The sequence below is a fragment of the Andrena cerasifolii genome, chromosome 11, assembly GCF_050908995.1.
Source record: "Andrena cerasifolii isolate SP2316 chromosome 11, iyAndCera1_principal, whole genome shotgun sequence".
Taxonomy (NCBI): Eukaryota; Metazoa; Arthropoda; class Insecta; order Hymenoptera; family Andrenidae; genus Andrena; species Andrena cerasifolii.
The window spans coordinates 8971901-8999550 of record NC_135128.1 but is presented as its reverse complement, the minus strand read 5'-3'; the positions used below and the strand labels follow the sequence as shown (position 1 = coordinate 8999550).

General features: G+C 49.8%; 1 protein-coding gene across 1 annotated transcript; it reads left to right on the top strand.

Moving 5' to 3' along the window:
* The first annotated feature begins 1343 nt into the window (after positions 1-1343).
* LOC143374830 (uncharacterized) lies at positions 1344-27464 on the top strand. The gene is made up of 2 exons (XM_076823345.1): positions 1344-2329; positions 24376-27464. The coding sequence occupies exon 2, from the start codon at positions 24384-24386 to the stop codon at positions 25560-25562; it is 1179 nt and encodes a 392-aa protein (XP_076679460.1). The 5' UTR covers positions 1344-2329; positions 24376-24383; the 3' UTR covers positions 25563-27464.
* The last annotated feature ends 186 nt before the right edge of the window (positions 27465-27650 follow it).

The following is a 27650-nucleotide window of genomic DNA, read 5'->3' as shown; positions in this document are numbered from 1 at the left end:
TAATCTAAGAAAAGGCGTCGGAGCATTGGCGTCAGTGGAAAGTGGTTGTAAGTGAATGAAAGTGGATGCAAAGGTGGAGGTGTGGTTGCTACGAGGTCGTCTGCCTGGCAAAGCTGGCATGATCCGGCACGGGAAGACAGAGGTTTGTCTGTCTTTATCAGCCAGCCAGGTAGAGCCCTCGAAAGCCAGCTACGCGTCTCTCACCGCCACCCCTCGGGGAAAGCCTAGGGGTGACGGACGCCCCCGATTGGCGTGGCTCCCTCGAACGAGGGAGGACATCATGCACCCCTATTGGCTCCTCACGGATCCATACTCGGTATTCATTCGCTGCCTCATTCGTCGACCCCTCGATCCGGACACCCTGTCTCTCTTTTACTCTCCTTCCCTTTTCCCCTCTAACCCCCCCCCACCCGTCAGAAGTCCGATGCGACGACTCACCCCCTACGTACGCCGCGGGAATCTTTTCAATGCACTTCACCGCCAGCTTTCACCATTCGTCGGATATTTCTAAGCAAATATTTTTTTAATAAGCACGCGTACCGCGGCTACGCCATTAATGCATCCCGGCGATGCCACTCTACCCGCGAACTTTTTGTTTTCCACCCCACGTGGTCGCGGGAAAATTGCATTCCTCCCCGAGGCTGTTTGCGCTCGCTCGCTACTTCGGCCAAATGGAGCGCGTCGCGGTGGCTGCGTGCCTTTAGAATCCATCCAAACTTGGAAAATTCTCTCGCGTAGGTATCTCAGATTAACGGATTCTCTTTGTCTGACGTGCGCGTGCTACCGAACACTTCTCATTATCTCACGCCTCCTCCACGACCGGGGCGATCAATTTCCCTGAAGGGAAGCCACAGACACCCAAACGGATCGCTGGCATCAAAGGAACTCATTTTGGAGTAGCCCGAAAAGTTAGGGTGTCGAAAATCGCGATCACAGCTGTACCGAAGCTGGCCAAGGAAGAGGCGAGGCAGCCAGGGATGAAAGGATCGATGAAAAGTGTCGAACGAGGCGAACAAGGAAACCGTCGTCGCTCGCCTGCACTTTTACTGTCGCCGCGCTCCGTGTCGCCTTCCTACCCAATTGAATGAGAAAAAAAAAAGAGAAGCGAAAGGGAGGAAAAAGGTGGCTGGGCTGCGCGGAGGAAAGACGAGCGATGGAACGGGACAGAGGGACAGGGATGGAGCATTCCTTGGGGTGTTGCAACCTATGATCATGCAACGAGATGGGCGTGTTTTTAGGTTGCTCTTTGCTCCGCCCCTGGCACCGCCCCATTGGTGGTTGCTGCTACCTTCAACTCGCGACCTCCCTTCACCCTTCTGTCTGCAGCTGAAACCTTCGTCGGGTTTCGCCAGCAGCAACCGCACACACGTCAGCAGCGGCAAACGGCGCCTCCAACGGCCAACGGATCGTTCGCGATCTCCGTCGATCATCTGCCACGGATCACCGATCATATCGTTCGGAAATCGCGAGAGAACTTTTGCAAACTGACCCGCCAGTGACCGTGCGTTGGGTGATCGAACTATTATGTCACGGGGCAGCTGGTGAGAGCGGCTTCCTGCCAGTACACCCGCGTGCGTTCCGTCTGTGCACCTCTGACAGTGTTGTTCCGCGAAGACACGACTGTAGGATGACAATGGCATAGTCGAAGAAAGTGATCAGGTTCAAGGAAGAACGTTCTCCACCCTTGAAGCGGCGTGGATGCTACGTACAACCAGGATGACTGATGTCTTGCCCACCTAATTCGTGTCAGCTTTCGTTATCCGATGATCTTGGTTGGAATGAGAGGCAGGAGTCCATTTCACTTGCAATGCATTGCTAACTAAAGTGTTCTGCATATCCCGAGGCCCATTCCCCTGGAGAATCCAGTTCGTTCACGCGATGAACGTGACTCGAGCAGACAAGGAGGAAGTATCAATTTGCTGAAAGATTCAGTGTCAGCCGTCCGCGTGGCAATGGCACACCGTCGGAGATCGAAGCTGAAGAATTGATCGCGCATTTTCGATGATGTCGACGGAAGATCTGAGGGACTTTCGGGAACTGGATGTCGACGTATCGCAGTCCGTCGCTTGTCTTCATGAAGACCGAAGGCTTCCTGGATTGGTGACCCCGACGCAACTGTTCGCCTTGCAGCAACGTCCTCTCCGTCGAACGAACTGCAGAATCAAGCATCGAAATTAATGCAGCAACATCGTCGCGGCATTTAAACTCTGTCCCACGTGAATCGGGGTTGGTGAAAGTGTCCAGGATTATCGGAAGGCCAGAACCTGTTCAGATTGCGGGACTGGTTGCCTGGAATCAGCGGAACCGTCGCCGAATTTGCATCCGCATTGTAAGTATTCGATTTTCACTTTGGCTAATTAATACGCGACCCTCCGTTGAGTCATGTAACCGCAGACGTTACCAGTTTGGGTTGACAGTAAATTAATTGGGACCCGTTGGACGGTAATTGACTTAAATACTTGGACGCAAGGACCGACAGACTTTAGGTACGAAGTCGGGGGAGGATTACGAGACGAATGACTTAGCACAATTAGCCAGATTTCATGAGTGGATGAAACGGAGGAGCCGCTTCTATCCACCCTGGCAACTAAAAGGATTAAAATGCCCGTCGCGTTCGAATGCCCCTGCAAGCTGGCGCGGCTCAAGTATCTTGCTCGCGAGAAATGCATTTCAACGTTTCAATCCTTTGAAAATTATCCAACAACCTCAATATAAGACTACAGTTTTTATGAAACAGTCCCTAATCTCCACAAACATCGAACAAAAACCCATACAAAATTAAACTACTTGCATTCCCACTTTGTTCTTAATGTATATCCTCAAAGATAAAGTAGTTCGGTAGTAATCTAATTGTATCATACATGACATCATTAGAAATCAATTAGAATACCACGTACAGAAGCAAACGTTGAAACCATTCAAGCTTTCGTCCATTAACCATCAATTACCCTGAATACAGTACACTTATATGATACCTAAATGCCCCCACACTTCTCATCGAATCATAGCTCACAAAATAGCCCCGCAACGAGCGACCCAAGTCACAGAAACCCGAACCGAATCGCCCCCGATGTTCACATCCCAGCGACTCCCGAAGCGGAATAAGCTTCGCGAGCGACGGGCGCAGAATGGCCGGCGGAGATGAAAGACGCTTCTCCAAAAGGAACACAAGCAGCCTCCGCAACATGTACCTATCGCGAGAGTGGCATATGCGGGGACAATCGTGCGCAAAACGCGTACCGCTACCCCCGACGCATTAACCGAGGGACGGCCCTACAAGTGGCACTGGAAATTAGCGAACAATTAGCTTGCCCCGTTTATGTTTTATAAACACGGCTGCCTATACTGCCTATCGACGGGCCATTATTTCGAAGCATTCGTGCAACGCGCCAATCAGCTTACCTATACCTATCTGCCGCGTGTATACGCGAGCTACCTAAGTGGCTCCGGTTCGAGTGTGTCCGAAGTATCCGAGCAGTATTCGAGCGTGGTAGTACTTAGGCTTTTCGAGTATCACGGGCACGAATGAGGAACACGTTGGAGGGGCTGTAGAAGGGGTCTTGTAGTGTTTCGTTGCGCTTAAAAGGAGGGGGTTCCACGGAGAGGGTTTCTCGCTGCAAGGCAGCTTTGGTGTTGCAGCCTCTTCAAACCTCGTGCAAACACTCGGGGACAGGGCGTTCGCCTGGTACGACGATTAATATCCCAATAAGGCCTCGTTCACGGGGCTCACTCGACCAAGCTGCTTCGTTCTTTATTCATTGTATCGCAGCTCCTCCCGCGGGATAAACTGCCCGATACCAGGGTTCCGTCACTTTTCGTTTCCTCCAGCTTTACACGGCTCTCCTTCTCCAACCGGTGGAACGCGCGTTCCTCCGCACGGGACGCTCGCGGAACGGATCATTACTCTTCGAATTATCGTGTCATCGCGCCGCAGGATCGCCGGGTTCGATGAAATCGGGCGACAGTAATCGAATCCCTTCCCCCCTCGACTTTTGCCGGAGGTTCGCTCCTCCGGTCGTAAAGGATGCTCGTTAATTCGCGGGGATTGAAATTGCCAGCGAATTTGGCCGATACGTCGAGCACGTCAAATTTGTTGCTGATCGTTGCGAGGGCAGCTGACGAGCGAATTTTACAGCGGCTCGGGCGATTAGCATACCTATCACGCGTGGTGCGTGTCATTTATTTGTAAAGGGCCGATGTTGAAACGCGACTATACAACGACGTTAATTGCCGATCCGACCGCTGAGATGTGGCCGCGTATTCCCGCTGAAACGGCGAGATATCGCTTTATTAGCCGATCCCGCGGTTTATGCACCCGTGGCTTTTAAGTGTCCCCGGCTAAACGCCACTTTTATTGACAGATAAGCAGGGACAGACTGGCGAAAAGGATCGACTCGAAATTCGTGGCTTCTCTGATGGACGCTGTTAATTAACAGGCAATGAGAGATTAGGGGAAAGGGAAAGCCATCGGGGCCTCGCTGGAATTATAAATAATTAAATATCGCCCTCGAATCAACCCGCGGATATTGCTTTTCTAATTGACTGCTCCTGGCCAGTTTTTTTCAGGAATGAAAACTCGCGTCGAAAGGTTGCCGGTCGTCGGAACGAGCTCGCCCGATGTTTTTCCTCCGTAAATATTTGAAATAAGACAGTCGGGGGGTAAAGACGACGGGATCCTCGAATCGCAGGGAGCCCGTGCATTTTCCTTTTTTCCCCATTTCATTTTTCCCCGTTCTGGTTGCCGCAGTGCTCCAGCATTATTACGCTACTTGATTTCGCATCGTGCCAGCTGTCTCCGATTATTCACCATAGAAATTTCGGGGGATCGGAGCTCAAAGGGGACCCCGCGGTCCTCCGCTAATATTTGAGGAGGCCCCGCACGACTTGGGCCCTACCGAACGCTTAAGCTTCAGCTTCTGTTGTGCCCTTTGAGATTCGTTGCTTCTCTCCAGCAGATTACAAGTTCTCCCAACAACGACGGGCGGGAGTAGGTGTAGCGTCGCTTCATCGCGGGTATCGTCTAAAAATCCAGTGTTTCATGGCGTGCAGACATTAATGAAACGATCCTCGGTGGGGTAGAAATGTGTCCTTCGATGTTCAGGATCGTTGCACCTCGACTGAAATGCTTTTTATCGCGAAGCCCCAAGAGACACGAGCGAAACAATGAAACTTGGGGGAGAACACGCGAGCCGGAAGAGCAAACCCAAGTATTCTAAGTATCCGAACGGGGGTTGAATCGTTCTCGAAGGGACATCGAGCTGGGTTAAGTTTACTGCGACGTGGAGCGTCCACTACTTCACCTTTTGAGAAACTCGCTTCCTGGCACTGTCATCTTAGACGTACAAACAGATTTCCCCAAAAACCACCCCTTCGGGGCCATAACCCTTAATATATCCTCTCCTGTATCGCATTTATTACTTCTCTCATATCTACCCTTCGTGGTCCACCTTACTTTCTCCACAGTCGAGTAATTAACGCTGCTCGGGTCACCGAAACTCAGGGACAACCTAAATGCAGTGCCTCCGCCCGCGATACAAGACCTCCGCGTCACGCTCGACGAATTAATACCTCGACGGCGAGGCAGACTTTCTCAGCAGAATATTTCACGGATGCGCGAGAGGTTCTCGTAGCCGTCGGTGCTGTTTCAAGCTATCCGTGACTCGAAGACCACCCCTTCCGCCTGTTCACCTTCCTCCTCTCCCCCGTGTGCCCGTCTCGCGCCAAGGATCAGCGATAGTTAGCCAGATAGCACCGGCAGCGTTACAGAGCCCGCACCGTGGCGGGTGGATGTCGGTTATACCAGCTCACCCTCGCCGTGTCTTGGTGCCTTCCATCGGTGTGGGAGGCCGTGCGTGAACACGTACGACGATATCTACCTTTCCGAGCTGGCTCACGTGTGCAGGAGCTCGCGCCAGTGTGACCACGTTAGTCACTCCGTGGGTGTACAGGCAGGCTTCTCTGTGTTGGACACCCTGTACATTCGTACGAGGCGTTATCTACCCTCCACCCTCGCCACCCTGCCTGTACGTGTGGCCGCGAAGTCGAGGATGGGGCTAAAGGTGGTTGGTATCTTGTTGGAGGGCGAGAAATACGAGCCGGCTACCAAGCTCTTCCAGCGGGTTGCGTGCACGATCGAGCTGCCAGAAGGAGAGGGAAAGAGAGGGGAACAGTGGGACCGGGGGTTGCTCCGCCTGTTCGCACCCCCTTTTCGCTGTGCTCTTTAAAAAATTAGCTCCTCGATGCGACGTCGCCTCGCGGTTTTTATCTTGTCGCATGCCTGGCTTCCTCGTCCTTCCCCACCGTCGTGACCGCGTTTTTTTCCACCGGTGATTCACGCGCGATGAAACAATCTCGGGATCTATGATAGCGGGGAGGTTCGCTCATCTTGTAATCTCAAGTTTGAGACGCTACCGATTCGTGGTAACATTTCAGCGACGGATCTTTAAGCGTAGCGATGGGGGTTAATTCTTTCTTGTGGTCTTCTTCTTCCTCAGATCCAGAAGGGATGAATTTCAAGCTCTCTCTCTCTCTCTCTCTCTCTCTCTCTGTGTCTAAAGAGAATGATCATTAATACGTAATTCCATTTTTTCCAAAACACGGGAGGATTCGCTAGCAACGAGATTGTTGGAGTACTTCCTGGCGATAGTGCGATTCCTGTTTTAATTCATGCCCGTGTAAATACATCAAAGGGAACGGACGAACGTGGGCGATTGGCGTTACGAAAGCGGCCGAGCACCGTGGCCGCCATAAATCAAGATAAAGTTATGATAAACAAATTAGTCGGCGCTGCCCGCCCCTCACCGGTGTTATTGTCTATCGTATATCTACCTACAAATTACCAGCCGTCCCGAACACCTCGGGGTAACTGCTACTCGCCAGCCTCGGCCGCCTCTGTGTCGGTCACACGTACGGGGGTTGAAGGAAATTCGAGGGGTAACTCGAAATTAATGCACCACTTCCTCCCGTGCGCAACCTCGAATTGCAACGTGCCAGCGTGCCTTTTATTTATACGATCGGTAGAACTTCCTGGTCGAAGACTGGGTACCGCGTTCCCGGAGATGGGCAACACTTTTATTTAAATAGAATGTCGAATAAAGGTTGAAAAAATTATTCGTCATGTGTCGCATAAAAGGATTGACTTTATTCTTCAAATAATCTAAAGTTAAAGTAACTCTCGTTATTTAAATAATTCTTTAGTTAATACCCAACTCTGCGCGGTCCCTTCGACCTTTCGGCAACGAGACTTTCGTTTATCCTTCGCAGGATAAGCTCAAATCCCGCTCCTCGATTGAAGCTCGTTAACCGCTGCATGGCAACTCGTTTCAATTTCGCTGATCAATATATCGCCGCGCACGCATCGAAAATCTCGTTGAAAACCGCAGCTCCTATAGGGCCACGGCTCGCTGGAGCACGGTTCTTCCGGATTTTCGGGCGGAACGCTCCGGCCAGGCCGATAAAAAATTCATCGAAACGGATTTAATCGTATTCCGTGTGAAGCGACGCCACGGCCAGCGTTCCAAAAGCGGCGGGGTGCCCGCGGATATGCAGCCATCCGCGCATTGTTCCCTAATCCGTGTAAAATTTATCAGTTGCTCCGTTTGCCTCCGTTCGCCAGGGTTTGCAGCGTGGAATCCTGGGTGGAAGGGCCGCGCGCGTCATTGGCGCCAATTTTCACGGGGCTGCCGAACGAGGACGGTTTAATTGGCCGCGGATATTTCGTGTCCCTCGTCATTATCGACGGGAACGCTCGGTCGCGGGCGAAAGGTGCGACATATCCCGTCTTTTACACGAGATAGAGAGATATCGATTATTCGCCCGGCCCCCGCTATCGCCCCGAGGAAACGACCGCATTAATTTCGACCGCCACTCAGGAGTTTATAGTAAAAACGTACGAGTGGCGGGCAGGTGAGGCGGCGCTGATGATCCACGTGTCGTTTACCTTCGCTGCGCTCGTAAAACATCGTGCATCGCGGATCGAGCCTCTCTCGGCGACTGCGGACGATAAAAACGCTGTTCGCTCGAATCGAAAGGAGGGAAAAATCGCAGCGTGTACAAATGGAAACTCGTTAGCCGGAACTGCACAATGTGGCGGGCATTTGCATAAACGCGTTCCGCCGTGCAGAAGGCAAGGGCCGCGAGTTTACATGTCAAAACGAGTATCAAGTCAATTTATCAGCGCGTAAAAATACATACAAGACACGCTCCCTCTTTTGTGCTTCGTTACAATGAAGGCGGTGTACAAAAACCGTCTACTTCGCTGGTCTTCGTTTTAATTGCGCAACGAATACGAAGAAAACGGGGCACGTTCCAGCACGTTGACGAAAGAATTGCGAGCTTCCGTACGAAATGAATATCAACTTTTTATTGCGCACTTTTACTGCTACGCGAATGCAGGAAACCTCGGGGAGCCGCTCGGCACGCATTACGGGCTGGTGGGGAGAAAATTGCGAGTTTTCATGCTTGAGATATGTAGCAAGATTATAATGCTTTACGATGGCAGTTCTTTTTCCAAATGTCTGCTGAAGAATAATAGGGGCTAAGGGAATCTACCTACTCTTCGTTCGGGTGTTGTAGAATCACAAGATAAAAGAATAAGGGACGTCAACTTCCAGAACGAACGTCTATACTACGTTAAAAAATAGCAGTGTGAAAGATTCCATACTACTATAAATAAAATCAGGGTTCGAAAAAGTTCTGCAACCTTTCAATAGGTTCTATTTGAAACATGGATCGCGTTGGAACGTTTTTAAAAATGTTCTCACATTATAAGTTCCCATGAGAAATGATAAAGTAAAAGTTCTTGAAAATAAAAGTTCTAGTTGGAATGGAACTTATAAAATTTTTCTATGACAGGAACAGATATTTTGTCCATCAATGTTAAAAAAGTTCTCAATCGTTGCAACAAGTACTGAATACTATTTAATGAATAGTACTAAAACAATAATAAATAATTATTACAGTTAAAATGATATTCTGAATGTGTTCTTTATTTGTAATATTTACCCACGTAGATAATTTCTACGCAGATATTATATTTTCGTGTATAGTGGTTCATGTAAGTTATAAAAAAATGTCATTTAGGTATTATTCTTGACAACTTCCCTTTTCTGTTCAATACTTCTTATGAAACTATTAATTACTTATGTTATGATTTCCATACCTTTTATTAAATAAACACGAAGAATACGATATTATATTGTTAAATGAAATAATAGTTTAGTACTTTTCTTTATCTTATGGAACCTTTTTTAATAAACGTTCTAATATAACTGTTTCCATGGAACTTTTATTACATAGGTTCTAAAATATCTGTTCCATGAAAACACTTTCTAAAGAAGTTCCTAAGGGTAACATTGCTTTCAATAAAAATTCCACAGGGACAGATATTTTCTTAAACGAAACGTATAAGTTCTAACAGAACTTTTTTAAAAATAAGAGTTCCAGAACTTTTGCGATCCCTGTAAAAAATTCTATACCACCGTGTAGAAATATATACGAGAGAGGCTTCTTCCTCAAATTTTGCCAAGAAAGTAGCAGCGAGAAAGACTGTTTCTCGTTCTGCACTTAATTACCCAGCGTGTAAGGGGCAAGGAGTTACGCAGAGGAGACTTGAGAAAATAATAAATTCCCATTTATAGGTGTTAACGCGATGTTGGATGGAGGGCAACGGAGGAGTGTCCAGTCACGCTATGGAAATTATGACGTATTACACGATTGCCTTTTCAACGTCGCACGCGGCTTGCCCGTGCCGTGACTAATAAGCAGATGTAATGCAATTTAACACGCATCCTATTAACGCTTGTTCAAACTTGAACGCTCCCCGGGCATAATCATCGAAATTTCCACGTGGTTTCCTTGATTTCCAGCGACGCACGGCGTTCCCAAGACCGAGGGTGCCGTTTCCTTTTATTTTTTTTCGCAAACGTTTCCCAAGGTAGATAGAGCCCGAGGTCGACTTCGAGATCGCATTATCTCGACAGACGCGGTTACTAATTACTCGCACGTACGGATTATCACGATTACTTTAATTAACCCGCCGTTTTGTACGTGCACCAACACGAGCGCGGCGCCGCGCGCTATGCATATGCAAAGCCGGCAGAACTGTCGTGTCACCAATTTGCTATTTTAATTTTTATGCGCGGCTCCATTAGCCGATGACCTCGTTCACGCCACACGTTTCGCACGTTCCTCTGATACCGTGGATTAAAGCGGATTACGTCGTTCGTATTTCCTTTCGCAACTACAATTTCGATTACAACGATCTTGAATTTCATTCCCCCCTAATTCTTCTACCCAGAAGTTCAGCTAGATCGTAGCAAGAGCGCCCAAGCCTTCCCACGTTTGCTCAACATTGCGGTGCAAAGTAGATTATGACGATTCCAGCGCGCGTCAAAGGTTGCGATCTCGTTATCAACGGCAGCGCTCTATTGTTCCCGAGCGACTCCAATTTTTCTATCGCGAAAGGGAACCGGAGTTCGAGCTCGATCGGAGCAGGCGAGCTAGAATGCAACAGAAGTTTACGGTCACCGGAAGTTCATGCTTATTCACTGAGCACCGAAAGGGCGACCGGGTATAATTTACGTATAAATTAAGCGGAATGAATCAACGGCAGACGATTAATCGCAATGGCTCGACCCGGTGATAATAACAATGCCGGGCTTGTTTACGAGCGGTAAACGAATATATTAGCTTCTTCATTATTCCGCCACGTGGACGCGTTCGTCTATCGTGCCAGACCATTCGCCCGCCGATACCTGGCTTCTCCTGGCACAAACGCGATCGCCTTTTATTCCTCGGACTCGCCTGTTCGACGAATGCAGCGGCGAAAGTGCCGCCGGCTAACTTCGATCCGCGGTAAACGATCCAGCACGGGATATCGGGAGCGATTCGTGACGATTCGATCGTTAGCCGAGGCACGATTCTCACGACTGGTCGCGGCTGGAGTCATGCACGTAAGGAGGGTGGAGAGCCGTGGGTAGAGAGGGTGGATCGCACGAAGTAAACAGGCCGTGAAATTACCTTTTAAATATTAGATTATGATTAAATGTGTACCTACCTCGGAGGCACTAAATGTTCAGCGCCGCCCTTCCGCCTGCCCTCCGCTTGCTAGTTCATAAAGCCAACGATGGGGGTGGTTTATGGTGGATGAGACTCGAACCACCCAGTCGAGGCCGTATCGCGATATCAATCAGCTCTCGGCATCAGATAAGATTGGCTGCTCAGCAGCCGAGTGCTTTTCAAAACGCGGACGGAAGGTTTTTCGTATCTCCTCGCGGACAATCAACGGACGAGGATCGTTGTGCGCTTTAGCCGTACGAAAAAGGCCGCCGATCATGCTTTCGCTAAAGAGCCTCGGCCCAATTGAATCCTTGATGCGCGCTGTTCGACGTCCGCCGCAATTGAAAAGTATTTAATGCACAATGGATCGACGGAGTGTTTAATCTTGACTCGATTAATCGAGTGCCGAGTCGTAGGAATAAATTGACGCATGGGGCAAAGAAAATATGTATAAATGCTTCAGGCATTAAAATCCAGGTTCCTGGCAATTTGCAGAAATCCAAGGCTTCCACGAGCAAGCGAGGGAGCATGTCGCTTTGATTTACTGCGTTACAGGTGTCGATAGAAAATCGGCCGCGCTCGAGATCGTCGGTGCCCCTTAAGCGATAACGGATTTGCTGGGCAGACGTTCGGACATTATACACGGACGCGACTTGTCTGAGAGGAATTTAAATGCCAACCGCCGCGGGATGCCGATGGACGGGCGTAATCGTCATCAGGTGCAAGATAGCGCGACAATGTGGACTTTTGTCCGTGGCTAATTGGTATCGTTATTTCACCGGAGGATCATAAACGCTCGCGGTAGCACCTTTGGCAATAAATATCCGGACTCCCCCGTTTAGAATTTAAAGGGCCCTTCACACGTGGACGAAGACCGGCCGTAAAGGCGAGCATGATGGGCAGGTGTTTATATCCGGCCGGTGCCGCATGCGTGTGCATACATATGCATACGATATGCATAAAAAGAACGATGCCCAGCGGGCATTCTACGCCCACGCTCTCTCGCCCTGTCGAAAACTTTCCGTCGCCATAAGCATATGCATTGCTCACTTAGCAAGATTGATATAACCCGATATATATCTGCTGCTCGGCGATAAACGTGCACCCTGGCCGGACGAGCGCTCCGTGTACGTGCACGCTGCGCTCCTGGCCGTGTAATTGCGTGTGGGTGAGCGCGTGTGCTCGAGCGTGCGTGTGCATCCGCAATTACGCGCAAGACGGAGTACGGCGAAGGATAATTAATGCAAACGAGGCCGGGGAGAGACCAGGGAAATTTCGGTTTCGGACGCGGTGCGCCCGCTGCGAAGGTGAGAAGTGGAATGCTTTGAAAAAATATTTACGGCCAGGGGCACGGGCGCGTAATGCTCGCCCCCGAGATAAGGGAATTATTCGCGGACAAGTTGCTACGGGCATGTAAGGAGGCCGATATCGATCTGCCGGGATGGTCGTAACAGAAAAATATCCGTCGCTGCTTTCTTTCATCTGATTCCCTGTCTGGGGGAAAATAGGGGCTGCGTTTCGCATCTGGTAAGAAACGCGCTCCCACCGCAACCCGGTGCTTTCCAGCGCTACGCTTTACGCCTCCGAATTTGCGTGTCTCGCGTTGCAGTAGTCGAGGTGGAATGAAGATTTTTTTATTATGGCTCAAGATCGTAGATACCGAGATGCATCTATTCCATTCCACCCCATACAGCACGCTCCGTTGCCCGAAGCTTGCAGGAAGGTTCCATGGGGGTTGCCGTGGAATGTTCCGCAGGAGCGGACGTAGGAACCTTCCTGGAACATTCCTGCAATGGAGTGTGCTGTATGGGACGTTTCTTGGTATATTTTCTGGCAGAATAACGGAGCGAATTGCGAGACGATGAATTGAAGCGGTTTAACGAATTTTCTTCGCCGTCGGACTCGATTCGAGCAACGAAACGCTGCCGTAGCTTTTGACAGTGTGTTTCCTCGGTATTGGCCAACAAGTAGCTTTCACTCGAACCCCCATGTCACCGTCCCGTTTAACGGCAACGAGAACTTCCAAGTCTCCGGGGAGAGTTTGCCGACTAAAACCAACCCCTGCCGACGATTTGAGGGGTTGCGCCACAATACAAGCAATAACACGTACCGCCTTCCTCCGTCCTCCCCCCCAGACCGCGTCCCCGTCGGCCCGGTTGCACGCACCCTCTCTTACCTTAATCGACGAAGGATGATTTGGTCTTAAATAAACTTCTCACCTCCATCCACGGAGACCGCATCCCCCATCCTCGATCCAGGCCCGTTTATCGTATAAATCGTCGAGTGGTCACTTTGATTATGGTCTCACCTCCCTCGTGCTTGTTTATTTGCTGCCTCCTTCAGTCCCTCTCGAATTTTGAATCGAATTCGATTCCCCGGGAAAGAGCACTGGGCCCTCGCAGATTTTATCTTATTACTGCCAGCTGACGTCCGTGTTTTTGTCTCATTCCCCTTTCGAATATTCTTATCGCGAAATTAATATTTCGCCTCGGAATCAGCTATTTTATATTCAAAGAAGTCACGGCAGAACTTGCGGTATCAGCTCCCCAACTGGGATTCCCTATTTTCGCGAAGAAATTAGAGCGATCCGGAGCTCGCGCACCTTTGCGATCTTGAGGAGGGACGAGGCAAGAGGGTGAACAAAAGATCGATCGAAAGACGAGCGCTGCGGTACGAGGCGAGACGGTATTATTCATCGGCGAGCGGAAACGCTTGGAAGGTAGACCCGACATCCGGCCACGTGTCCCTCGCAATATGGACCAATGAGATCCGAGATACGAAGGAAAGAGGCCAATCTCGCCGGTGATCGAGGCGAAGGTCCAGTAGAAGCGTCGGCACGCGCCCGGGACCAGCGAATTATTCAAATGGAATTCACGGAACGAGCCAGCTGCCCTCGGATCAAAATTGGGGGAGTGGGCCGTACGCGACGTACCAACGACACTTTTTCTGCCGTACGCCTGTGTTCATTTCATTCCCTTCCGCTGCTGCCCGCCCCATTATGCGGCCAGGATTTCTGGCCAGACGGGAGTCAAACCTTTAACCCTTTCGCTGGTCGGTCGTCCTGTGTGAAAATTAACCGCTGTAGCGAGAGCTTGCCATTCGAATCGCTCACTGAACATCTATACCGAACTTCGTGGGAGACGAGAGCCGAGGCCAGTGAAAATTTCTTTGTCTTAAATATCCTCGATCGGTTTGAAACCGCGAAAGTCACGCATGGAGAAGCACTTCTCATTTCAGCGGCGAATCGACTTTCCTCCCTCCTCGGTGATTGTGAAGCGAAGAAAAGCCGAGGATCGTTTCGCGAGTAAATATAACGGACCGTTCGATGCTGTGTGTCTTTTCCAATTTTTCTGAGCAAACCATTTCCGCAAGGGGTTCTCGGTGCCTGGCTCCTTCGCCTCGTGTTTGAACGACTCGCGAGGAGAGCGTGGCTGAGAGGCGAGGGTAGAAAGCGAATTGCGACATTTAATGCGTAATATCCTATATAATCTTGTATGAAAAGCCTCGCGCAACGGTTCAACGGTAGAATAAAGACGGGACGGAGACGGGACGTGAAAGAGAGAGAGAGAGGGGGAGATGGTTTCTCGAGGGTGGCCAAGAGACGGTTAAAGGCATTGAGCCGTCCAAGCCACTCGCGAGAATTCTGAGCTCTCTGCTTCTGCGTCCGCCGGTAGAAACCCCCGGGGGTTGGGGGTGGCAGATGGCAGCCGTCGGACTAGTCCTTTCCAACACTTTAACCCGTCACAATCGGTAGACACTCAACCCCCAAAAAACGGAGCACGTCGTGGGATCAATGATCGCAACAGAGTGTCCCTTATGCGTTCATTAACGCCATAATCATTGAGTTTAATTAGAAATCGAAGCACGACGAAAGCGGAAAGAAATTGAAAGCAACGATCTGCGATCGTGTCACAAAATCGTGGACCTTCCGATCATTTCACCTGCTTCGAAATAACAGGCGCGGTTCATTATTTCCTTTTCGAAAAGGGCCGAAGCGAATGGGCGAAGGGACGAGCGATTGAGACACACCGTAAGACAGGTCGAATCGAAGTTACTCCAATCTCGGAAGGTCTCGGTAATCGATTCGAGTGGCGAGGAAGCGCGGCACCGTTCCAAGGGGCTCCGAGAACGTCGTTTCGGCTGGCAAGGAAACGTGTTGTTGGCGGATTTGACGTGCTTATCAATGGATCACAAATGTAATAGGCTGCACGCACCCCAAATCGAGCGCATAACTGATATCTGATAAGGAACCAATAGCCGTGACGGGATTTGCGTGTGACGATTCACCCCTATACCCTTGGTACCTTCGTGCCGTTCGAAATGTATTTCGCGATTTCGAGACACACGAAACGGCAAATCTTGCTGGTGCGAAATGTGAGAAACGTGTCTGAGTTTCTTCTATTCGTTTCTGCCACTGGAATATCCCCGGAACGGAACATTTGGACGTGACTTAAACTAAGAATAATCAGAGCCATCTTCTCTCACTGACTTTGAAACCTCGGACTTTCCACGACAAAATTACACGCGCAGTGTAAATTTAGGGTTTTCCACCCTTTATCAACATTCACTTTAATTAAGAGAGAAGTCGCCGGTTCGAAAGGTTCGACGTGATCTGGCGCGAGGAAAGGGGTGAGCCCCCGTCATCTGGCGTTCCTTTCTGCACCCCCGAAAGAAAACACGATCCTTGGAGGCTGATCATTTTAAAGGTTGGCTATAGACTCGTCATCCGGAGGTGGCCCGGCACGCGCCACTCAAGGAGATCCCTCATTCACCGATCCGATGATTCTTGAAGACGTGGATAAGTATGTCGTACGAGGCAAATGGCACGCAAGACTTCCGGTGCCACCCCTATCCATCTTTCCAGCACACACTCCCCCTTGCCTCCCCCGTTGGTCGGTGTCGAGTTTGGTCCATTCTTCGTTCGAGAATCGAGACCGCGATTGAATAGCAGGAACGGAAGCGGCGGAAGGGCGCTCGCAGACGTACGCCACCGTTTGTGTACGCAGCGTGGCTCACGAGAGAAACCTCTTTTGTAATGCACATTGTCTACAACGATGGGAGGAGACGGCTGGGAACGGGAGCGGAGGAGCGGGACTCCTGGATAACTCGTAAACGCGTCTACGATAAGCTGGAATTATTGTCTTCCGTAAGCCAGTCTTCTACGGGATTTTTCTTGAAGTCTGGATGTTCCCTGCTCGCGAGGACGCGAACTGTTCGCCGAGTGGTGAATGGCTAGCAGTCAGGGGATTCTAGAAGCTGTTGAAGCAGGGTTCTAAATATTGTTATCCTGAATGGAGCCTACCCCGATTACTTTTAATTCGAGGCCCCCTAGTTCTTGGAAGAGTTCTCAAGGAGCCGACGTTCTCGATCACGAGGATGTCAGGGCGGTTATTACGCGAAGCCAGCCGATAATAATTCGATTTCGGGCATTGTGAGAGCGAACGATTCCCATCGCTCCTGGACGGAACGGGCGGAACGCAAACAGTCCTGCGGGGTGGCTGAATGGGCCGCGAAGTGACAATGGCGGTACCAATTGTTTTCCTGACTTTTATCCCACTTATTATTCCGTGAGACTATTATGATCGTCGTTGGCGATCGTCATTATGCTCGGCGAAGGCCGGTGATCTCAAGTTACCGGGGCCCCATTGTCAGCGGGGCGCAGCAACGACGCCGAAAATGCGAAATGAACGCGCACAGACGGCGTGTCGAGACGCCCGCTGCGGCGATCGCCGGCTCGCGTAGCCAGCGGGCACGTGTGCACTTTTATATTTAATTTGTCGAGCGGTTTGCGCGCGTTCCCTCGGCGAGCCACCGCTGTTCACGAAGCGCGGAGGTCGACTATTAGTCCCAGAAATTCGTCCTCATCCCTTATCCTTCGATCTCTGTGAGCATGGAACAGAAGACCGCAGAATCATCCCCTAGAAACATTCCTGGCGTAATTATCCGCGTCGATGTGCCAGGTTAATTACTTTGTCGCCGAGTGGCAAGGTTCGGCCGTGACGAAAAGCCGTTTGAACGCGAAGATAAGTAGCTGGGAAGCAGGTTTCTGGTGGACCTCGTTAAGCCGCGGATAGGTCGCGTTTGCGACGGAAGTCAGGCTCGACTTAAAGGCAGAAACGTAAAGGACGAATCGGTGATAACGAGGTGTTCCAGCCGGGGTCGCGACGCCACGGGCTGAGGGGTGGAAAACCCCCCGTGGACTGCGCAGCTGTGAACCCCCCGCCAACTACCCTCGACCCGACGATACGTCGAACTACGTGAATTCGAGATGCATCGAGCCCAGCGGGACTCGTTGCCATTTTGGAAAGCCGCCCCGTATTCATACGGGCACGCACGTGGGCACCGATTTATTTTCGACCCTTCCACGCTTGCTCATACGCAGGGCTCGTTAAGCTCACTTCGTTTCCGTTTGAAACAATGCGCCTCTCGTCGAGGACTCGTGACTTTAATTTCTGGCTTTTCTTCTCAACGTGCAGGCGAGTAAGGAAGATTTGCTTTTAAAAGATTCGCAGCGACGTGTGCCCCTCTCCCGCCGGGGAATCGATGAATCGAAAACGTTGAAATGTGGAATCTAATTCTGCGATTGAAATTTAATCTCCGTAGACTTCCTCTGGGAGAATGGGAAGATTAAAGGACTCGGAATAAGCCGCGAGAAATCCTTCCAATTCAATTAATTTCCACGCTCGCGGTAATCGCGCCTCAAGCTCAACTCGCCGAAGGTGCTAACTCCTCGCTTTCAATGTAAAGCAATCTGATGGGCGTAACGCACGGAAAGCGATTCTCAAGTCAGCGTGTCAGGACACGTCGTTGAACGTGCGGGGGCATACAACATTGTTCCGGGGGATGAAATTGAACTTGACGCAACGACCGGAAAGTTCCTTAAAATTAAGCCGTCCCCCGGAACGATTCGGGAACAGCCGAGGAGCAAAGTAAACGGCGCACAACTGAGCGACTTAATTCAGAATACACCAGCGGAATATACCGGCCCCTCCTGCCTGATTCGCAATTTATTCCTCTTCGCCTCTCTGCCACCACCACTCTTCAATTAACTTTAAATCACCCTCTCCCCCGCGCCGGTCCTCCACATAACGCGAAACTTTGAGATCCAGTCATGGTGCGCGGTTAAATCCCTGGAAAAAAGCGCGACGATATCGTTTTCATGCCCTCTGCTCCTGGCACCGTTAAATACCAAATTTCAGCCTCCATTCCTCCTCGTTCACTGTACTTTTCATGGTTTCGTAGAGATTCGGCAATGGGGCTGTCTATTTTGGGCACTTCAACATTGTAAACTTTCTGTGGGTTTTCAGATTTTCAATTAAACAGTTTTTCCAGTGAATTTTCGGGAATTAAAAACAGAAACAAGTATTGCACCTATCATTTTGCACGTTTGTAGCTATATTCTATCACCCTTTAAGACTAAAAAAAAAATTACAAAAATGCCCTTTTTGAGAAAATAACGACACTTGAATTTCGAAATCACCTTTTCCCTACATTTTTCGCCCTTTCAACGCCTTTAAAAATCACAAATTCTCAATTTTTTAAATTTTACTGGTTCTCCACTAGCCAGAAGTATATTCTGCAAAAATAAAAAAGTTTCAGTCGAATCGGATAATAACTTTTCGAGATGTAGGTTTTAAGAACACTGTTTCAACAAAAAGGCGTTTAAAGTTTTACATCAGCGCCGAGTGGCCGGGTGCTACCCATGCATTTCCCTCTTCTCAAATGCCTATAACTTCGTGAATTTTATGAATATCAAAGAATCCTTTTAAACGCGTATTCTTAATAGGTTGAACATTCGAAGAATGAAATAAAAAAAAATCGATTTTTAGACCGGAGCCTCTCCTTAAATCCCGAAATATATTGCAAATAAATTGAACACATCAATTTAAGGTGCTGAAAATCCTCCATCGTTATTAAATTGATAAAAATCAATTAGATTTTAATACAGGGGCAGAGTCCCGCTACGTGCACATGCCACGCAACTTCCGTCACGTGTCTGAATTTTTTCGAGGGAGAAGAGCTGCCGAAAATTTCGCTGAGAAAGCTGGTGAACCCCTTGGGCGATTAAACCGGCTAATTTCGAATCGGCTTACGCGCCGAACTCGTGGAGTGAACGGGACAGGAAGGGCGGGTTTGTGGCCGAGTTATGGGACAGAGGATAACCAAGGGGGTGTGTATTGTGCCTCCTGTCATCCTCAGTCGAGCTTTCGTTACCCCAAATGCTAATTATATGTCAACCGTTCACGCGCCATATCACGGGAGGCCGAGTGTCGGAGATGGAACAATGAGGGAGGCTCGTCTAATGGGCCTCTTCCACACCAAAGACAACGCTCAGGCCTCCAGACGTTCTGCTAAAAATTACACAACGTCTGGCGGCTCTCGCGCCGGGGCTGCGAGCTGTCGTCCCCCTCGCGATAGGTCCGCAGCGCAGCTTTTACACAACAGAAACGTCTTCTCCATTTTCGGGCAGGCTCTCCTCGAGCGGCGACACATTTCGACGGTATCTCGCGGCCAGGGCGTGATCGTAATAAAGTTAAGCAATAGGATTCGTTCGGGCCAGGGTTATTCCCTTATCTCCACTTAAGGGCAAAGAGCGATAGGCGTCTGACCTCATGAGCAGAGGTATATTCGCAGAAGGAGCTTGTGATTGATGCGCATTGCACACGCAAAACTCCTATCCGCCCACTTCCACCCTCCCCGATCCGGAATGTTCATATTGGGGAGTAGCTGATTCGAATCATCGTTGCTTACCGTTTCGGGGTTAACCGTCTTATCTTGATGAGCGTGTCAACCTGTGCCTATACATGCTCCAGCGTACGTAACCATCGGCGAACAGAAACGTGTACCCTCTGGAATCGAGGTGCAGTTTACTCGAGGCTGGGTCAGTCGGGGACGTGACTCTTATTGTCTTAGGAACAATGAAAATGTAAGTGGAGCACCGGAACGAAAGGCTGATCGTTAGGGGGTAGGAGAGGAGATAATTAACGGGGCCGACAACGAGGCGGGTAAATTTGCAAAGCCATTTCAAGTTCCATCGAGCTCCTTCAACTTTCTTCGGCTCCCAGCCGCACGCCCGTCGCCCGCTAATAGTTTACAGGAGGTGATTGGATTCTTCGGACCATTTGTAACCGCATCGGTAAACTTTGTACATTTAACGCCGGCCTCACCTGCGATGGATCGCGATAGGGCTGTTCGAGTGGGTCACGGAACCCGGATCACGTTTCACCCCCCGTGTATCGACCACGAGAACGAGCTTTCGAAAATTCCTCGTGCCTCCCTGAACCCACAGCGAGTTATTAGGCGTGATTAAAAATGTTACAATGGTTGAAAAATTTAAGGAGTCTCAAGAAACGAAAACTGTACGGTTTCTGTTGAAACCGGCCGAATTTAAATTCGAATTTTGCGGTGCGAAGACCAGGAAGCTTCGCGCGGATGATTCCTAGTGCACCAAAGAAAGCAAAATGGTCCCAGAGTAAACCGTCGGCCATACTTCAGTCGAGATTGAAGCAAATTGGCGGAATTGTCGGCGGCCGCAAGGAGTGATACTGATTACCTCGGCCGCTCGTTAAGTACTGTAACAATACTGGCCCCCACCACGTCCCCCACGAGTCTCCCCTCTCGCTCCCCTTTTTCAGAGGGCGATAGAGCCACCGACCAATCCCATCGCGCCCCTTCCCACCATCCGCGCCGTGCATTTCGCGTCTCCGTCGCTCCCGCCCGAGCGCGACGGGTCACAAAACGCTAGGCGACGATAAGAGGCAGGGTGGGAGACGGATACGAGTCTCCCTCCCTTCGAAGAGGGACAACGAGGGATTAGAGGGAGGGAAAGTGACACCGAGGAGAGCGCGAAAGACGGAATGACGCGCGCGGGAGAGAAGGAGGGAGGCATTTGAATCGCGAGGGGGAGGAAAACGCGGGATAAGGAGGAGGGGCGGCGAAGCGGGAATGTAACGCAAAGGACGAGAAGAGCGAGGGGGTGGAAAAGACAAGCAGAGAGTTGTCGTCGCGGCAGGAAAATAAAGTGCGAGAGGGAAAAGTGCAAACGCGAGAGAGCTGTCCATTAAGAAGGAGAAGAGTAGAGACTGCAAGAAAGACATTGCGACGAGGGGGCTGGGAAAGAAAGGCACGAGGGTAGAAATCGAAACGGGAAAGCTGCCGGGAGGGTGAGGCCCGAGTCTCTCACTTTTTGGAACACACTCGAAGGCGCATAATCATCCCTGCTCTTTGTCATTTCCGTCGACAGTTGCGCTGTTCCATGGCGATGAAGCCGACGTCTACGGTTTTCTATAGGTCACAGGGGCGTTTCGGGGGTGCGCGAGGAGATCGTTTCCCTTCTCGAGTCTCGCTTCTCGCACCGGGGTTGCTTTTCCACTCCTTGTTCCCTGGTTATTAGGGCTGCCTTTGGCCGCGGGACAATCGAAAGGCAGCGGGTAATGGGCGGGGCTTTTAGGTAGGACCACTGCGTCATAATTCCACCCCGCGCCGAGGGGCTCGGTGTTTCCATCATTTTCCGGAACCGTGTGTTTCTCGTGTTACGTGCCGTGTCCGCCTGCCGGCGAAATGTTTCCAGGCTCGAAATTCTCTGCACAGGGTAAGTCGGGGAGAGATGGCCCACTTTTTTTTAAAACAATCAGTACACAGTGAATTTAGTAGTTTTATAAAGGACAAAAATATATTTGCAAGAGGAAATACAGTTGGATAAATAATATAAAATTGAATTAAAAAGGTAATCATACATTTAAAAAAAATAAAATAAAATTGCAGGACAATCCGGGTGAGATGACCCATATAAAAATACATGTCATGAGGTTAATAAGATTAAATTTTTTTTTTGAACAAATCTTTTCCACAAATCCACACTCATTGCATAAGTTCAAAAAATTTGAGCATCCTTCATCATTTGAGCAAACCCAGTCATCAACACACACATTTTGCCACTTTGGACTGCTTGTACGGCTTTCAACAATTCCTCGTTTGTCCATAACTTCCTACGCTAATTATATCTTCGTTTGTATTTCGTTGGCATGTCCTACAATAACATTTACTAAGTAGCAATTTTGCATGATTTTATGATGGGCCAACTATCCTCGAAAAAATCGGGCCAACTAACCCGAGAGTCGAGAAGCGCTGACTCGCTTGTTTTATCAATAATGCTACGACAATATCTCATCATAAGAACGCAAATATAACCCCCAAACATTATATTAACGCACTGCATTAAAAACAAGTCATTGCTTTTTCGTAAAATGTCAGTAAATAATAATTTAAAGAACACGTAGAAAAATTTCGAGAACAGTGAATTTTTACATTACAGATAACTTACCTGATTTCACAGTTGAAAGCAAACGATTAATGCGGCGTGTGAGCGACGCACAATATACCACTAAAAACAACTGAAAATCGCAACGTTCTAGGACATAAACGTGATGGAGCCATCTCACCCGCAAGCCCATCTCACCCGGAATTACCCTACCGATCGGCGAATAAGGGGTGGGAATTAAAAGTTCGATCCCCTATTTGTGCTGCACTTGGAGGATCGCGGAGCTCGGCGAACCGGAAACGGAGTATTCCACGAGGCTACCAGCAACGCCCTATCCAATTCCAACCGTCATTCCAAGTCCAAACATAACGCCATTCCGCGGGGCAAACATTTCTACTTTTCGACGTGCAAACCTTCTGTGATACCTCGGGGAAGCTTGCTCTTCAACTGTGCTGACCATTTCGCGTCTCTCATTCAGCCCCCGCCATTCATCCCCCTTTTGCACATGCTTAATGGCTACCTGTATATTCATGCAGTTTTGCGCGCGGAATCAACGTTCAAATAGCGTGCGCATAGTTGATTAGATCGAACGGCGGCCCAAGGTCAAGATCGCCCGTGAAATAATAATTCGCGCCCCCTATTCTTTAATTCGTGATTTTCGTCGTTGATTCGAGTTTCCTCGAAGATATGTCGGGGGCCCGTTTAGCTTCCGAGGCGTAATGCAGAGTGGAGTGGCGCGTACCCTCGTTCGACGTTCGCCAGCCCCCATCGTTCAATCTCCGTCGTACTCTTTTTTTATGTCAACACGAGGGCCAATTGAGTGGATATAATAGCGGTACCACATGTTTCACTCGGATTCGCCGGCATGTGGGTTCCGTTCCAGTCCCTGTGCACACGCACTAAAACACTAACAGAGTTCTGCGAAGGGAGGATCGCGCGGGCACTAACGACACTCCTCCAAGTCATCAAATTGATCGCCATGATTCGGGCACTCCCCCATTACTCCACCGTTGAAGCATCGCCTACGTTGCCTGCCGTGCCAGGAATTACGCGGGTCGATCCAATTACGCTTAGGAAACAACTTTTCCCAAGCTCGCGTGTGCTAGATAGCGATTCTCTACTTCTTAGAAAATATGCACTCAGACTCCGCACGATTCTACAGCGTCGATTCACCGCGATGTACCCAGATCCTTAAATTATTATACATACAGGGTGAAGGACCCAAATTTCGTCCCGCTGCATTTCTCGATTCCTATCGCTGCATTTTCAGTGTCATCTGGTGGTAAATGTCGCAGTAGTATAGTGTCAGTATTCTGACAGACCTGCAAGTAACAGGGTACGTGTTTGTGTGTTTCGCGAAGGAGAAGATTTTCGAGCACGGCGAGTTTTTACAGACTTCAGTATGATAGCACGTTACTCGTAGAAGTGAATATTATTAGGTTGTTGCAAATGAAATGGCCGTTTCTGATTTTTTAATTTGAACTTTTACTTGACAAACCTAATACGCATTTCATCAATCGAAATAGTCACCATCGACTTCAATACAACCATATGGTATACTATGACCTTCAAGGCCACACAAGGTTAGGAATGAAGTAAATATATTGAACCATCTATCTAGTAGATTGAGTTTCTTTCTTTCATTTTCTTTTTTTTCTTTCTCTAGAAGCACCGTAAAGCTCATCTCCATCCGTTTACTACTTCCATAGCTATAATGTATTGAAAAAAGGTAGCACTTAACTTCAAACAGCTGTAAAATCGACATTTTTCAAAATTTTGAAAAATCCTCTGAGGTACGTTTAAATATCACCAAAGACTACAACATGTACAAATTTCAGCAATTTACAAAAACTTACTCCGAAATCTGTCCGAGTTCGCATGGAATGTCCCGACAGCAAGAAACCCCAGAAAATTAGCGTGACCGAAATCGCAAATGGGCGGTGTTAAACGCAACGGAGGGTCATTCCCTTTACTCACAACCCACGCAGCGCGGCATCGAGCGCGAAAACAAAGCTGTCCGTGTAAAATAAACTGATCCTGGTCGTTTCCATTTCCAGGCCATACCATGCAACCGTTCTCGACCGGCAGCACAATGGCGACCGAGACACCGACCAGCCTCCCGCCGAAGAGGGTCACCTCGCCGACGCCGTGCAGGAACTTGACCTTTTCCATCGCGAAGATCATGGAGCCGGACAAACGCCTGACCGAGCAGTGCAACCAGCAGGCGACCCCGCCTCAACTACCACCGACCACGTTGAACATCCTTCAGCAGGCGCCCAGCATCCCTTCGCTGACGTATTCCACGCACCTCGAGTCGGCCTTCAAGAAGTACGTGCCGACGTTGAGGCATCAGAATCTCCTGCACCACTATCCTCTCCTCTATTATCACCCGAATCCTCTGCTGAGAGCCCTCGCGGCGCCCCCGCCGCCGACGCCCACGGTGCCGCAGAGCTCCTCGTCGCCCACCACCATCCAGGAGGCATTCTCCAAGGTGAGCCAGACGGCCATCTCGCCCGAGAGCCAGCGCGGCAAGAAGAGTCCCGCGCCGCGCAGCAGCGAGCTCAGCGCCACCAACAAGCAGAAGACCTTCACCTGCCCGGAATGCGGGAAGGTGTTTAACGCCCACTACAACCTGACCAGACACATGCCGGTGCACACCGGCGCCAGGCCGTTCGTCTGCAAGATCTGCGGGAAAGGCTTCCGCCAGGCCAGCACCCTGTGCAGGCACAAGATCATCCACACGGCGGAGAAGCCGCACAAGTGCCCGACCTGCGGCAAAGCTTTCAACCGTAGCTCCACCCTGAACACACACAGGCGCATACACGCGAACTTCAAGCCGTTCGTCTGCGAGCACTGCAATAAAGGCTTCCACCAGAAGGGCAACTACAAGAATCACAAGCTGACGCACAGCGGCGAAAAGGCCTACAAGTGTAACATATGCAACAAGGCGTTCCACCAGGTCTACAACCTCACGTTCCACATGCACACGCACAACGAGAAGAAACCGTTCTCCTGCAAGATCTGCGGGAAAGGCTTTTGCAGGAACTTCGATCTGAAGAAGCACATGAGGAAGCTGCACGACTCGGGCTCACCCGTCCTCAATGGCATGGGGACGTCCGCTCAGAGCCACAATCAGCAGTCTGGTTACGCGTCCGTTCATCACGGCCCCGGCGGCCACTCGTTCGTCAGCCCGTTTCTGCTCCCGCCGCCAGGATCCGCCAATTACCTCAGCAAGATGTTGTGACAGGGCGAGAACATCCACTATCCGAGGAAGACGCAGTGCCCCATGATCTTTGGCCCGCCTTGTTACACCGCGGACATCGGTCAGCTGGCCCAGCCCTCCAAGTGAAGGGAAGCTGATAGAATCTGCGGCCTGTAGACGGGTATTTGGGGACGAGGCTCGGCTGATCGTAGCTCGATACAGATGCTCCACGAATGGGGATTCGATGAAAGCTTATCCAGCCGATTCGGGCTAGACGATTGTTTCTACTTGGAGACCAGGAACAGATACCAAAGACGCAACGGAAATGGGGGAACGTGCACCGTGTTGCGCGTCGCTGCGTGGTTTCGAGACAACCAACTACCTCATCTACGGCAACCAAACAGCGGGAGCGAAGATTATTCCTGTTTTATCTTAAGACTAGTCTCAGGTTTTCAGTCGTATATTGCTAATAGACGTTTCCCTTGATCTGTCAAACGGCCTCGGCGAAAATTAGCCGCATGAAAAGATAGGTGCGCGAGGAGATCCACAGCAAGGCGTAACGCCTTCGTCGAAATGTACAAAGCGAGCTTACACTGTACTTCGGGTATCACTCCTCGTTTCCAATCCGCTCGAGTGCGCGGACTCAGTGAGAATCGCCGCACCTGTGCCGGATCAAGACTTCCATTATTCTTTGGCCGAGCAGTCTGGACCTTTCCTTCTATTCAGTTCACGACCACAGCCCCCGAGATATGTAACCGCGCGACGGAAGCTCGCTCCGAAACCTTTGCCGGCGGAAACCATGCACGGGCGTCCTTAATTTCGGAACCGACAGTGCGACAAAACGTGGGGGCAAACAGTACGGATGATCGAATTAGACGACGAATCGTCGCGCACAATTCCGACGGGACAATGATATTTTAACCGAACCGAGCAGCTGCGAAACACGGGCCGCGCATATATACGTCCGAGAACGCAAATAATCGGCCGGCGGTATCGGCGAAACAAACCGCGCTGCAAGCTAAATCAACAGAGAACGGAGGCGCGATCGTTATTGGGATATACGGGTCCCCGTGATATCGGTTTAATCGTCGCATCAGTGCTCAATGGATGGTATCCTCCGAGATGATTATTTATTCGTGTAAATATTTGTAAATATTTGTACCTGCGACGGGGAGATGTGTGACGGCGAGAGTCATCGATGAAACGATAAACAGAGGGAAAGCTAAGGACTCAAGGATGCTGATCGAGATGGGGGAGAAGTGAAATAGTGAAATAGTGGATCACCCCCGCGATGGGGTGTGTGAAAATTCGTGTAGAAAAATTCTGACGGCGTACAGAGGAACTCACGTCGAGCGTATATCTATTCTATCCTTTAGGCGAAATGTATAAATCGGTGTGATAGTAGCTTTAAGCGACGCGTAGATAGCGAACGAAATGTTGGTCATTATTATTACCATTGTAATTATTCTAGTTACGTCTGCGATCGATCGCGGCCGCGGTGATCGCACGCGATCATTCCAGAGCTTTGCAATAGAAGATGTTTATTACCACTCTTCGTTCTCGCGTGTATCTGGTCTATGCATTTTTATTTACCTCTCACGGTTTCGGGGAGCAGCGTTGCTTTCCCCCCGTCACCCCCGAGGACGGGGCGGGGGATTGTCACGCGACAGGAATGATTTCCGTTCCTCTGGGAACATTTGCAATTTCTACACGTCACGTGTTTTGTACAAGCGGACGGGATCTCTCGAGGAGGACTTAACGAATTCGTATTCCACGTTTCTACCGTACGAATTAGGTAAGCCGCAAGTAACGACGGTTTCATTAATTAAGCATGATTAACGTCGAAAATAAAGAAGAAGTTATATATGTAGATAATCGGTAGAGTAGATGAAAATGCATATGTATGTGTCCCCTGTTGTAAATATGAGTCGATCCAATGCAATAAAATCATCGGTACCAATGAATCACCTCTCATTCTCTTCAGATCCTCGATGCGAACGTGGGAGTGTCCACTTCGGTGCAAGTGACATTTCCAGGGCTCTACGATCATAGAGACCTTAAATCCGAGAATCCACCTAGAAACTAAGCTTTGCCATGCTACGTTTGAAAAAATAAATTAGCTTCAACACA

Bases quoted from the DNA above. Each gene is read 5' to 3' on its own strand.
- LOC143374830 (XM_076823345.1), top strand. From the start codon at position 24,384: ATGCAACCGTTCTCGACCGGCAGCACAATGGCGACCGAGACACCGACC.